This window comes from Protopterus annectens, chromosome 4.part0 (genome assembly GCF_019279795.1).
Source record: "Protopterus annectens isolate FY-2018-M chromosome 4.part0, PAN1.0, whole genome shotgun sequence".
Taxonomy (NCBI): domain Eukaryota; kingdom Metazoa; phylum Chordata; order Ceratodontiformes; family Protopteridae; genus Protopterus; species Protopterus annectens.
In genome coordinates this window covers 741574832-741588989 of record NC_056733.1, presented here as the reverse complement: position 1 = coordinate 741588989, position 14158 = coordinate 741574832, and the positions used below count along the sequence as shown (strand labels likewise).

Genomic DNA, 14158 nt, shown 5'->3' with positions numbered 1-14158 from the left:
TGGCCCCAGATGTTTCTCACTGAAAAAATACAAAGTGTAAGACACATTTCTTATGCAGACTGACTAAAGTCTCTCTCCCTTTACTTAATCTTGTATCATTTGAGAGGTAACTTATACCTAACCTACAAGGCATTCTCTGATCCAACCCAGATGAAAATGTTACTTATTTGCAAGAAAAATTATATGAGGGTTGCATGCTCCATGGACCTGAACATTATCTGTGATTAACAGAACTTGCTGGAGAGACAGATTTGTACCCCAAAGGCTATCTCATCTATGGAATAAACTTCCCATCTTTGTAAAACAAAGCCCATTCCTCACTCTCTTCAAAAAGAATTTGGATAAATGACTGGGGAACTGTAAATTCACTCCTGGGTTACTGTCCATGTCCTTCATGGACGCCGGCAGTCTGTAAAATGACTCAGGGCTCGAACACCAAAAGACTCACTACCCTGATACTACCCTATCCCATATCTGGGCAATTAAGATACAATATTATCATAGCCTAGATGTTATTGGCTAGGCTTGTGAAGACTCTTGCGCCATCAGCCTAATAATCACCTAGGAACCTATTATACTGGAAAACAACTACTGAAAGTACTGTTTGCTGTATCACTCTCCCTTTCTTCCCAGTTAATGAGTCCCTGATGTAATTCTGCCAGTTACAGCAGTTATGGTATATTGTGGGCTCACAATCTAGATATCCACGAATAGAGACAGTTCAGTAAATGTCAATTATGTGTTAACCCATGCCCACAGACTACAAAGATGTTCTGCAAGATATAACTGACTGCGTTAATAAAGCTGACGTAATGAAATGAACTTCACCAAAATGAATCAGCCTGGATAGGAAAGAAAATGTACGCATGCGTGTGTGTTATTATCTATCTTAGCTAGAAATGGCAAATAGCCTGCTGATACCAGTATGTTGAAGATTTTCATCACCAGTGTCCAGTGTCTAAAAATTAAGTGAATTCAAACTGGATGCAGTGTGGTTGGTGGACAGGGCATCTGTTTGCATGTATGTGTATCTGGGAGGGAGGTGGGGGATAAAACCTGCCCCAGACTTTTTTTTTCAGTATTTTCAAATTTATCTTAGCACTGTTTCATTTTAGCCCTACAAAACAGTACTTCACAAATGTATATTTGACTAACAGTACTATTGCATCAAAATGGATACAGTGTGGTTGGTGCACAGGGCATCTGTTTGCATGTGCATGTATTTGGGAGTGAAGTGGGGGATAAAACCTGCCCCAGACTTTTTTTTCAGTATTTTTCAAATTTATGTTAGTACTCTTTCATTTTAGCCCTACAAAACAGCACTTCACAAATGTGTACTTGACTAACGTTACTACTGTAAAAATAGATTTAAATTATCTGCATGTGTACATAAACCCATATACATTTGTGTGATTATATATTACACAGATACATAGAAACAACATAACTTGTCCCAAGTTTCATGGCCTGCACCACATTCTCTTACTGAAAATGTATTCAGCAGCTGCTGCAACCATTCCACAGGTCCATGAAGCAGCAAGAATGAAGTACTGAATTACATTATGTACACCTGATGCATACTCAGTTCAATAATACTGACAAGCAAAAACATAACAAATTCACAAAGGCATTTCAAATTCTCTCTCTGCTTCAGACACGCAGACTCATTCACTTGAATAAAGATGAATATGAACCAGTTGTTGTGTCCAGATATATTTCTTATCAGTCCTGTAAAGACCTTGGAAAAGCACATCTCACTACCACATGGTTACCTACAATCATCAAAATTACAGCAAACAGACATTTATACAATAAGATTCACTTCTAGCCATTTACTACAATTACATTAAGATGAATAAAGACAGGATTAATTTTGATTGCAAATTGTAAAAAGTCTACTTTCAAAAGGTAACACATATTGCATAACCTGAGTGCAATTTTCTTACTGACACTTTTTATGCATGAATGTGCAATTTTCCTACTGACGCTTTTTATGCATGAATGTTTAAGTAAAGGCTTTTGTGTGTAAACATGTCCCCCTGAAAATTCTAAATTTTAGAATGATAAAGTAGTTGCACAGGATATTGTACTCAGTTTTTTTATCCTTTAAACACTGCCTTCTCCATTCCATCCACAAGGTCTGTGTACTCTACCAGCGCTGGGTAGTGTGTGCACTCATAAAGGGGGCTGGTTCGGACATACTGCAGGAAATCTGGTGCACCGGGATTAATAACATTGTCTGCTAGCAGTACACTACCCTTCTTCAACAAGCCACATTCCTATGAATGAAGACAAATCAACAGATTAGGTTTCCACTCAAAGATTCCTCTTGCACATTTGCAAACATGACTAATACAACTCTTCCAACTACAACTAGAGAACTGTGCATAAGTAAAGGCTGCCCAAGAAAATTAACAGTTTAAACATTCAAGGGGAAAGACAAGAATGTTTTGTATCATGAGTCAACATTTTCAAAATGAGCTGATTTCTAATATTCTGCTTTGTAGAACAAAATGTTATTCAAGGGATTAAGTATACTTACTGTCAGTGTGGCATACATTACGTTTAAAACTTTCAAAAATAAAGACATCTTTATTAGTTAAATTGTGCCACAGATAAAAACTGAGCCTGCTGTCATATTTAATTTTGTCTTCTACAAACTGTACTATGAAGTAATTACAATCCTTGATAAAATATACAACATCTAGACAGGCACAGACCAAGTACACATTTTAGAATAATTTAGATATTATGTGCAATGAGATGTGCTAGAATTTAAATTGAAATGGCATATTTATTACATACAAAACTATAAAAATAAAACAGTAGCAAAGTGTGATAATTGCAACTGGAAGCTGTCAGTTATCCAAAAGCGCGACTTATGGAAGCAAAGTCACTTATCTCCCATGCATTGTACACTGACAGCAGGACTAGAGACACATTAAATCCTCTACACACAGTACAGAACTTCAGTCAACTACAGATGAGAGAAGAGAGGAAAAGAAGGTAATGACAGCTCAGTAAAAATATAAAAAAGCACCTCCAAAATCACAGTGATTTAGCAAAGTTAGCAATGTATTATAATGTGCTGTATTAAAGCAGATACAACCATGATCACAACAATCCGCATGTAGGGTCTATATTAATTTGTGAAAGGTTCAGTTCAGTGAACCTTACTTCAACAACCCCTAACCATCGAACATTCATTTTAGTGAACATTCATATCCATGCAGGGAAAGGAAGCAGTTGGCCAGCAGCACAACTATGCCCTTTTCCCTACTGTAGTGCGATCTCAGAGTTGGTATATATAGTTAAGGTGGGTGAAGCCCCCTAGTTTGGTGGGTTTTACATACTGCAGTGTCTGTTCCAGGTTGTTTTGGTCAACTGCTTAGTTTTCCTGTTTACATTTTTTTTTAATGAGAACATTCACTGAAATGAAAGTTCCGTGCTTAGGGTTCGATGAAGAAAGGTTCCCCGAATTGAACCTTCTATGAATTAATATAGATCACAGCATGTAAACTGTGGAAACTGTTGCGCTGTTAGCTTTTAAACTGTGCAAATTGTTATGCAAAACACTCACATTCATAACTGTTTAATGATGTTGCCATGATAAAAGTAGTTTGACAGGTTACAAGCTGCCATATTCATGAAAACAAAGACAGTGCAGCAACAGTAGAAAAACATGCATCCTCAATAGTACAGTTTTCAAGGCAGCAGCACATTATTAAGCTACAAATACCATTTTGTATGTTTAGTTCTGTCACTAAGTGCTCATATTAGCTGACAGCTTGTAAACTGTCGAACTGCTGCCACAGCAACATCATGGCAACACAGCACAGTTGAATGAAACTTGGCTTATCAGAGGCTGAGTAAGAGAGGGGATAGATGTTGTATTTTAATAAATAGCTTTCCCCCCTGTGACTGATAGCCTGAATGGCCTTTTTGCATAAGACTATCAATACAGGATGGGACTTTCAAGATGGTTGCACACCGATTAACAGCTTAATTTCAGTTCACCCAGCATGAAAACAGAAACTGAGAAATAACAGCCAGTGACATTGTCAGCTAGGGTGAAATTCCATTACTGGCTAGTAAATATTTATACATTATGATGCCAGCAAAGAAGAAATGTAGGGGAACTACCCACTGCCCACAAACAGAAGTGACTGATTTTTGAAATTCGCTCTTCTCCTGTGTTTTCGGTCTTTTTTTTTCAGCTTGTCAACACTAGGCATTTCAATAGGGAGCCAGTTGCACATGTGTTCTTCTCTGAAACACCCACAGTGTCTAGTAGTTTAGTCTGAGATCCTACCATATCTAGCTAATTTCAGTTAGCTTCTGTGCAGGTGGCTGGAAAATGCCCTGTCTGCAACAAAGATTACATTAAAACAAAAGAGAGAGAGGAAATTATGTGCTTACCATAACAACAGATCTAGAACAGAAGGTCCATTCTTGGTAAGATCAGGACTAATACCATTAGGCATTAAGCATCTCAACATCTAAAACTAGTTTCTCAAGATAATAAACCTGACCCTTTATCCTCAATGCTTGATATACTATACCCTGCTCTACAGATCTTGTTATGTTGTATGAGAAACTGACACTGCATTAAAAAAATGCCTCTAGACCAATACAACTAGGGAGGGGAAGGTGGTTCTGCATGTTACTAATGATGAAGCTACTTATCCAGATCTATGGTTATTGTAAGAACATACTTTCTGTATCTGGAATAAGGATGTCCATCCTCAGTAGAATGGAGTCTCTAATCTTTAAAGTTCTTGTATTGTTGTTTGTTTAGCTTTAAATGATGTGTTGGTCCCCCCATTGGGATGTCTCCTTGTCCTGTACAATCCTGTAAGATCCATGTGTTACATTTCCCTAGGGTTGTAGGAGGTTCCAACGGTCAACACAATTCTTTGGCGTGCATGTCTTTTATCAGGCAGTATTCCTCTGGAACCTTCTTCGCCAGTAGCCGAGACAATCTCACACTTTGGCCTGTTTCAAAAAGTCACTGAACACTTGTCCTTGATATATCATTTCATTCATTTTCTTAACTTGCAGCAAAAACGTTTACTTATTTTTTTCAGTGTTTTCCTTCCTTATACTGTAATGGTGTTTTTGTATAGCAGCACTTTAATACAGAATCTGAATTTCATGGATGGTCCCCCCCCCCCCCCCATGGGCGATACCACTGAATAGTATGCCCGTAAGGAAGACTAGGACCAATATATCACATCCAGCTTATAGCATCATGTAAAGGTATTTTGCGAGGGCAGCATAGCATGCAGCTGGTGAGTCGCTATCATTCAACACTGCATTACAAAAGTGGCTTTTGTGCCATTGCTGTAGTCGAATGAGCTGTATCATTACAGGGTAATGGCTTATCATACTATTCACAACAAAATTTGGTAGTCAGTCAACTACTGAACAAGCGTAATTGTTAGACACTTTACAACAACTTTTTTTAAAACACTTTATTGAATTGTAAGTCAGTTGTATTTATGTATAAATGTATGTATTTGTATAAATCCTCAGTTGTATTTATTACTGCTTGGTGTAACTCATTCTAAGCCTTTTGGTTTAAACACTTGGGCTTCGGACCAGTTGTTTTGCACTGAGAGGGTTTGTGGTCTGCACTGTTGTGGCAGAACAGGTAGCTTACATCCTTCTAGGTTGGGAACTGCTGATTGAGGGCCCAGTGTCTGTTATTCTAAAAGTGTATTAATTCTGGTTTAAGCACTTGGGCTTTCAGGCCAGTTATTTTACATTAAGAGGGTTTGTGGTCTGCACTCTTGTGGGAGGAGAGGCTGGACTCTGCCCTTCTGAGCTGGGAATTTCTGGTTAAAGGCTTATAGTGCATGCATATCTGAACTGCTTCTTACTAAAGTTGGTGTGCCTTGTTTGCTGTGGCATAGACTGGATTCGGGCCTGTTGGATCTAGCTTTGTTTGTGTAACTTGAGCACTAATCCAGACATTCTCTAAAGTATTCAATTTTATTTATTACTGCTTGGTTGTAACTTGATTAAAGTGTAGCTATCATTCTAAGTCTTTTGGATTAAGCACTTGGGCTTCAGACCAGTTGTTTTACATTAGGAAGGTTTGTGGCAAGCACTGTGGTGGCAGGACAGGTAGCTTTCATCCTTCTAAGTTGGGAACTGCTGATTGAGAGCCCAGTGTCCAAGTGTATTAGTTCTGGTTTAAGCACTTGGGCTTCAGGCCAGTTATTTTACAATAAGAAGGTTCGTGGTCTGCACTCTTGTGGGAGAAGAGGCTGGACTCTGCCCTTCTGAGCTAGGAATTTCTGGTTAAAGGTTTATAGTGCCTGAATATTTGAACTGTATCTTACTGAAATTGTTACACCTTGTTTGCTGTAGCATAGACTAGATCCAGGCCTGCTGAATCTAGCTTTGTTTATATGCTTGTTGTTTGTTTGCTTGTTATTTCCCTGGAACGCTAATTCCACCTAATAAGCGGCTACTCAGCGCTTCTGTGGATCACTAGTGATATCTGCATTGCTTACTGTACTTATTTCCTTGTTTCACTTGAAAGAAAGTTACTGTTTGTCGTTTTTGCATTTAGTTACTTGTAACACATTGCACTCAAGTTACCTGGCACTTGCTCACTAAAGCAATTATATAAGTAAGCACTAAAAATTAAAAGCACTACACCTTCACTCCCCACTGGCCCTTGTTTTCAATTATTAAGGAATTCCCAATATTATTCTAGCATGTCCAAAGGTCAGTTGTCAATCTCCTCTCCGGTCCAGCTGGTGAATCTGGGAATTTTGAGGCAATGTTATAACTGCCTCATGTACACAGACAACCCTCTCCTCCTCCCACATAACACAAATACTTGCGAGAGATGCAGCTATTTAGCCAAACTGGAGGCTGAGCTCTCTCAACTCAGGACTGGCAAGACCAGACAGGAGGAGAAGGCAACTACACACATCACAAAACCAGCCTCACATAATGCTACCACACCACTGAATCAAACACATAAACACACAAAGACATACTCGGAGGCTCTGAGTAAAAATTTACCTAAACAGCAGAGGCCTCCAAAGCAGACACAACTGCTACCTCAAGACACCCCACAAGCAACACATAAACCACAAAATCAGTGTGCAAAGCAGTCACAGCCCTTAAGGCCAAATACAACACCAAACATACTTGTCATAGGTGACTCCATAGTCAGACACACTGACGTCCCACTCACCAGGCTGAACAAGGAGAGGGTCACAGTAAGCTGCCTATCGGGCGCTAGAATCCGCCACATAACACAAGCACTCGGGTCACTCCACGGCAAGTACAAATATGACACAGTCATTGTCCATGCTGGTGTGAACGACCTGAGACGTACCTCCCTGGACTACATGAAAAGAGACATAGAGGAGCTCTCTGATTTTGTAGCCCAGGCAGGTATGACCCTGACCCTGAGCAGTATCCTTCCTTCACCAAGAATGATGCCACAATATAGAGACAAGATGATCAGCTTTAACAATTGGCTTAATGTCTGGTGTCATTCAAAGGGGATCCAGTGTCTGTCTGCCTGGGATGACATGCTTGACCAGCCACGCTGCTTCGCAAGGGACGGCTTGCACCTGTCACCCCTGGGATTCTGGATATTGGCTAAGGCTCTTGCCACCCCCATAGTGCATTTTTTAGGCAAGGCTCAAATTCTAAACCTACCACCCTAGAAAACAAAAATGGGAAGAAACTGAGGGTAATGCTGCTCAATGCCAGAAGTCTAAATCTCAAAATGCACGCACTCGAGGCTCTTCTCAGTATGGAGAACATCGATGTCTGTGCTGTAAATGAAACCTGGTTCAAGGCTCCTGAGAGCACCCCGGCACTATTAGGTTTTACCTCATATCATCCCCAAAACCCGGACCACACCACAAAAGGAGGGGGTGTATCCATATTCATAAAGGATACCCACACCTCCAGGTTGGTGGCAATGCACGAAGCTTCAGAAACCATCCAGGTGCAACTAACCATAGGCAAAACTGCTCTACAAATTGTAGCATGCTACAGGCTACCCTCTCAAACTCAGGAACCCCACACAGCCTTCCTGAAGACACTGGAGGGTATAAATGTATCTCCAAACACCATCATATTGGGTGACTTCAACTACCCGAATATAGACTGGGAACATTACTCATGCCCTAACTTTCTAGCCCAACTGTTCCTGGAGTTCATAAATTCAAATGCCATGGAACAGCTAGTCACTGTTCCCACGAGAGGAGAAAATATACTAGATCTCATTATCACAAACATGGGGACAAAATGCTCCACACTGGAAGTATCTCCCTCATTGGTGAGATCTGATCATAAACTAATCTCACTGGAAATCCACATCCCGCCCCCACCCCAAACAAAAAAGACCACAGTGAAGAACTTCTCTAAAGCAAACTTCACACTACTCAAGACTGGTGTGGTATCCTTCAAGGCCCCTGAGCCAGTGGAAACCACAACCCAAGCTGCAGAAGCCCTTACAAATGCCTTCTATGAACACCTCCAGGACTGCATGGATCAGGCAATCCCAAATAAAACCAAGACTCTTTCCACAAAGGGTAAACGTCCAGTCTGGTGGACCCCAGCCATTAACAAACTTTACAATAAGAGGAGAAAGCTATTACATGATAGAACAAAATCCATAAAGGGGAAGTCACCCCTGATCATTATTAGTAAAAAAATATGAGCACTCATAAAATCAACTAAGGCCAATTTTGAGAGAAAAATTGCCATGGATACAAAGGACAATCATAAGGCCTTTTTCAGCTATGTTAGGAACCTGGGTGGAAACTTCCAGATATGCTCAGAATTAGTCCAAAATGATACAAAAATCACTGAACCCACAGACATTGCCAACATATTGGCAGACAGGTTCAGTGCAAACTTCACCCCCCTCTCCCCCCTAAAGGAGAGATAACTATCCCAGCGGAGTGTAGCCTCCCAGACATCTCAAATGCGCAGGTGAAAGCTGCTCTCTAAAGCTAAAAACACAGCATCAATGGGACCGGATGGTGTCCCCGGCTGTGTGCTACACAAGCTAAATGAGGAATTAAACCCGCACATAAGGCAGCTGTTTAATCTCAGCCTTACCACAGGATACGTGCCCAAGGAGTGGCATACAGCAACTGTGGTCCCACTCCACAAAGGCGGTGCCTCTACAGACCCTAGTAATTACCGCCCCATAAGCTTAACAAGTCTAGTCTGCAAAGTTATGGAGAGGATCATAATGGAGCTCATAAACAAAGATATAGGGGACTTGCAGACATTGGACCCGACCCAGTTTGGCTTCGTCAAGGGCAGATCATGCCTTTTGAACTTGGTCGACTTCTTCGAAACAGTCACCAAGGCCATTGATGAGGGAAAGGCAGTCCATATAGCCTACCTTGACCTTGCAAAGGCTTTCGACACAATACCCCACTCGGGTATTGTAGATAAACTTACCAGCTTAAATGTAAACCCATATGTCACAAGATGGGTTGCAAACTGGCTTAAGGACAGAACCCACAGGGTTAGAGTTGCTGGCGCTATGTCAGACTCCAAGCCGGTCACAAGTGGTGTCCCACAGGGCTCGGTCCTTGGCCCCCCATTGTTCGGCACCTACTTCTCAGAAGTACAAGCCAACATGGGAGGACTTTGGCTGAAAAAGTTTGCAGACGACTGCAAACTGGGCGCCATAGTGGAAAGTGCACCGGACACGGATATCCTTCAGAAGGGACTCACGGAAACAGATAGCTGGTGCCAGAGCCATGGCCTGAAGTTAAACGCCAAAAAATGTATAGTCATACCCTTCGGGAAAATCAAGGTAACCCCAAGCTACCATATAGGTGGCAATCCACTAAGCACAGAAGAGGTTATCAGGGACCTGGGGACCCAGGTTGACAGTGGCCTTTCTTTGACACTCACGTTGCTAAAGTGGTTAGAAAGACCTTCTACATTGCCCACCTGATCATGAAGGGATTCACATCCAGATCTAGTGAGGTCATTGTTCCCCTGTACTCTTCACTTATCAGACCAATGATCGAGTACAATGCCCCATTCGGGATGCATCTCACCCGACATCTGCAGCAATTGGAGAGACCCCAAAAGTTCCTCACCAAAAGGATAAAGGGACTCCAAAATCTGTCAAATGCTGCCAGATTGAAGAAACTCCAGCTCTATTCAGTCGCATACCGTCTGCTCAGAGGTGACATGTGCCTGACATACAAGGCCATGTCCAACCCAGAATTAATGGACATGCTCCACCTCAAAAAATCCAAATCCACCAAAACCACTAGAGCAATCAACTTAAACCTTAGCACGGATATAAATAGGACGTGCTGGAGGGATAGATTTATCACTCAGAGACTCCCTATGCTGTGGAATAAAATCCCGGTCCATGTGAGGCAGAGCACCTCGCTGGCTCTGTTCAAGAGAAATCGTGACCTGTGGATGGGAGATAGTAGGTTTACCCCGGGAATCATCTCTGTGTCACTGCTGGACAGAGGCACAACAAACTAATGGGTACAGTATTTTTTCATATAAGGGGTGGCGTAAGCCACAAAACTTTGGGCTAGGCTTATAAATGCCTTAGGGCAGATAGCCTAGTATAAACCTATGAACCTATGAATTACTACTTGTGACATAGGCAAACTTACATTTACATAAAAGTAATCAAACCATATTAGACAAGTTAGTTGACAATCACTTTTTGGTTAGGAATTGATATACACAATCTGAGAATCGTTCCTAAAAGATTGTGTTCTCTTAACACAGAATCTTTGTTGTCTATACATATCCATACACTACAATGAATATTCTCCTCTACTACAGAAGTCGGGGAAACACTGGAAGATGAATAGACTGGTTAAGGTTCAATTCAGTAGTTATCTATGACATAAAAGAAGGAAGTATACATCAGCAAACTATCTCTGTGGAATATTAACTAATGATGATAGCAGATAAGGATTATAAATCAAAAATTATTGTAGGGGACATCATTGCTATCAAAAAATGTGTTTTCCAGGACAGATACTTTAAATCTGCAGAAGTTGGCTTAAATGGTGGGACAGTAAGTTTCTCTATGACAAAATACAAGTCACACAACAGAAAAAGATCCTTGAATAAGACAGTCTTCTTAGACAAATACCCTTCAGGAGGCCATTACATACATTTAGGGAGGATAAAGACAGAATATAAGCCTTGACAGAAATTAGAAATATCAGCAATGTGCACTTTAATGCAAAAGCACTGAGGCCTGACTTAAAAATTTGTGCTACATAATCAAAGACTGATGATGTAACAACAGCATAATGGTTTATGCCCCTCAAAGTCCAAATAGAAAATCAAGCTCACTCATAAGTTCCAGTGTTGGAATCTGTGCCCCTTGGTAGAAGAAGAAAAAAAAAAAAAAACAAGTGGTTGGACAGAAGGAGAAGGAGTAGAGATCTGGACAGAACTTGCTGGAGGGATGATGGGAAACTAAAGTCTTGAAAGGCAAAAGGCAGATAGGCTTTTCCAGTAGGTGAAGCCTGAACATGGTGAAACAGACTTGCAAAGGCCAAAACAGGACATCAAAATGACTTTGGACTTGTTCTTATGATTTTCTAAATGAACTTCAGAATAAGGGGAAATTGAGGAAAGCACCAGGGAGTCCTATGAGCAATTTCTGGATAACAGCATTAATAGTGTGTTGTCCTGGAGGGGAGATAAGGGAAAATAACTTGTTGCATTTGGTGGTGGATGGTTCTAGAGGGAAAACAGTCACAGCATGTCCCCCTCGTGATTTTGTCATGTTAGAAATGGACTGAATGACCACTCATATAATATCAGAAGCACAAACTTAGCACGTTATTAGCAAATCATCTTTCTCAGGAATGTGCCTGCAGTTAGACTGCATTTGGTCTGCATAGCCCATTCCCACATCATCACTGCTTCTCAAAGGGTGTGGGTTGAGTTCTCTCTTACTTGCTGATTTACCAAGCCACTGCTCTGTTGTCTGTGTGGATGACTATCTTATCTTGGCGTATTTATTTATTTAAATTTGTTTACCGGGTAGAACACTAATCAAAAAATAACCATTTACAAGCTCAGCCCTGGTAAGGTTAAGGATTCCTGAAAGGCTATGAGGGTGAAGAGGACTACCCTCATCCTTCAGTACTTTGGTGTGGAAAGTGTACTTAGACTGTGGCCATGCACCATGGTCAATCTCCTCTTGACAATGAAACACACCACCCTAGAGTAAAAGCATCTGTAGTGACAGCCACTAAAGGGGCAAGGATCAGGAAGAGGTTACCTAGACTCAAGTTCTGAGTGTGCAACCACTATCTGGGATGAGCAGTGCAAGCTTTGGAAACATTTTGTGTAGTACCATGGGATCCAAAGCTTGAGAGCACTGGACCTTCAAAGTTTGCAGGTGTACTCCTGTGTGAAACCTTGCAGAGGGTATCGTTGGAATGGTCACAAAGCCATTAAGCAAGGTATGGCTGTGACACACAGATTATGCATTTTGATAGACAAGGCTCTGAAATGGAAGGCTCTGTCCACGGGTAGGCAGGGCTTGCATGGCACTTGTCTACACAGTTGACTGAAGAAAGACCAACTGACTGAGGAAACACCAAGTTGCAAAGTACTGAACTGATAATTAATGTCTCCTAATTGTAAGTGTAGATACCCCTGGACTTCCTGGTGATCTTTATATAGAAACAGGCATCTTTGAGGCCCAAAGAGCCCATACAATCTCCTACTGGCAAACATTGAAAGATGGACCACACCACGACCACCCAAAAGGTTTCTTTTGGGATAAACTAGTTTAAAATATTCATGTCAAGAAAGGCCTAAGGTCCCTCATTTCCTACTGTACCAAAAAAAAACTTGTAGTAGTAACAACCCCTTCTGGTCTGGTAAGATCACATGGAAAACATAATTTTTATAGAACTCCAGGACCTCTCTTCTTGCTTGTGTTTTATGACAGGTAAAGACACTCTGTAAAGGCAAACAGTAGGATTGGGAAGTGGTGTGGAATGGGAATGCAAAACCCGTGGAACTACTATCATTATTCACTTGTCCCATGTGATGCTCAGGCAGGCAAAGTGACAAATGACTCCTGACTGCTTCTGCAGTGGGACACTTGGGCAAGGCCTCACAAATTACACTGCTATGCCACTGAAGGAGGACCACAACTCCTCTACTTCTGTTGACTACCTTTGTCTCTAAGTGGACTAATGTTCTGTAAGTTGCCATAAAGCTGCTGGTTAGACTCTACCACATCACTGAGAAGCAGCATAGTGGCTGCAAAATACACACTGCTCTCCTCCTCAAAGTAGATTGCTATGCCTACTTTAACATTAAAGGCACAGAGACATGAGAAAGTGTTCACAATCAAATGGTAGTGTACCTATTTTAAAGTAGTGGCAACAACACAAACTGTGATTCAGTTTTAGGAATGCATAGAGCAGATGTTAGGTGATATGGCTGCGTTGAAGAAAAAAGAGAAATGGGCTGCTGGTTCAATATGGTTGGTGAAATATCTGGAAGATATGGAACACGTAGCATGGACAGGCCATGAGATCCCTATTTTCTAAGAAAATATGTCCCTAAAGCATAGAAACCTTTACTTTGCAGCATCAAGGTATGAAATGAACATATAGTCTTCTGACAAACCACAGCTCTAAAGCAACATGGTGATTTTAACCCTTCATCAAATTTTAGAAAACATTCAGCAACTCAGACTCAGTCTTCTGCCTAGCAGCTAATAATTACAAAACACATCTCCCCTCTTTATTTGTAATATCAGAAAACTAACATGGCTCACCTCAAGCAGTTTGGTGTCAGGAGTATACCTTGACTTGAAGTGGTCAAGAAAAGCAAAATCTACAGTATCCACTTGATACTTGTCCTTTAATTGTGGGATGATTTCATTTGATGACCCTGATAACAATGTCACCTAAAAAGACACAGAAGCAATTAAAAGTGACTGTGGACACAAATAATTTTAGAATGCATTTTATTTATTTCAAATATTTTCAACAAAAAAAGTACACTAAACAAAAATCTGTGTTTTAGCTCTTTTGGTTAGACAGCAAAAAATGGAGATAAATCATGTTTGCATGAAAGGTCACATTAAACATTTATTCACTTTCACTGCCCATTTTATCCAATTCAGAGT

General features: G+C 40.9%; 1 protein-coding gene across 1 annotated transcript in view; it reads right to left on the bottom strand.

Annotated features, from left to right (window-relative positions):
- Nucleotides 1-1697: 1697 nt before the first annotated feature.
- The window catches only part of COMT (catechol-O-methyltransferase), a 216393-nt gene continuing 203932 nt past the window's right edge, over nucleotides 1698-14158 (bottom strand). Inside the window, exons 4-5 of the mRNA XM_044068700.1 lie at nucleotides 13805-13936; nucleotides 1698-2279 (exon numbers count right to left, since the gene is read on the bottom strand). Coding sequence (XP_043924635.1) covers nucleotides 2100-2279; nucleotides 13805-13936 — 312 coding nt within the window. The 3' untranslated portion in view covers nucleotides 1698-2099. The remainder of the gene's footprint in view (nucleotides 2280-13804; nucleotides 13937-14158) is intronic.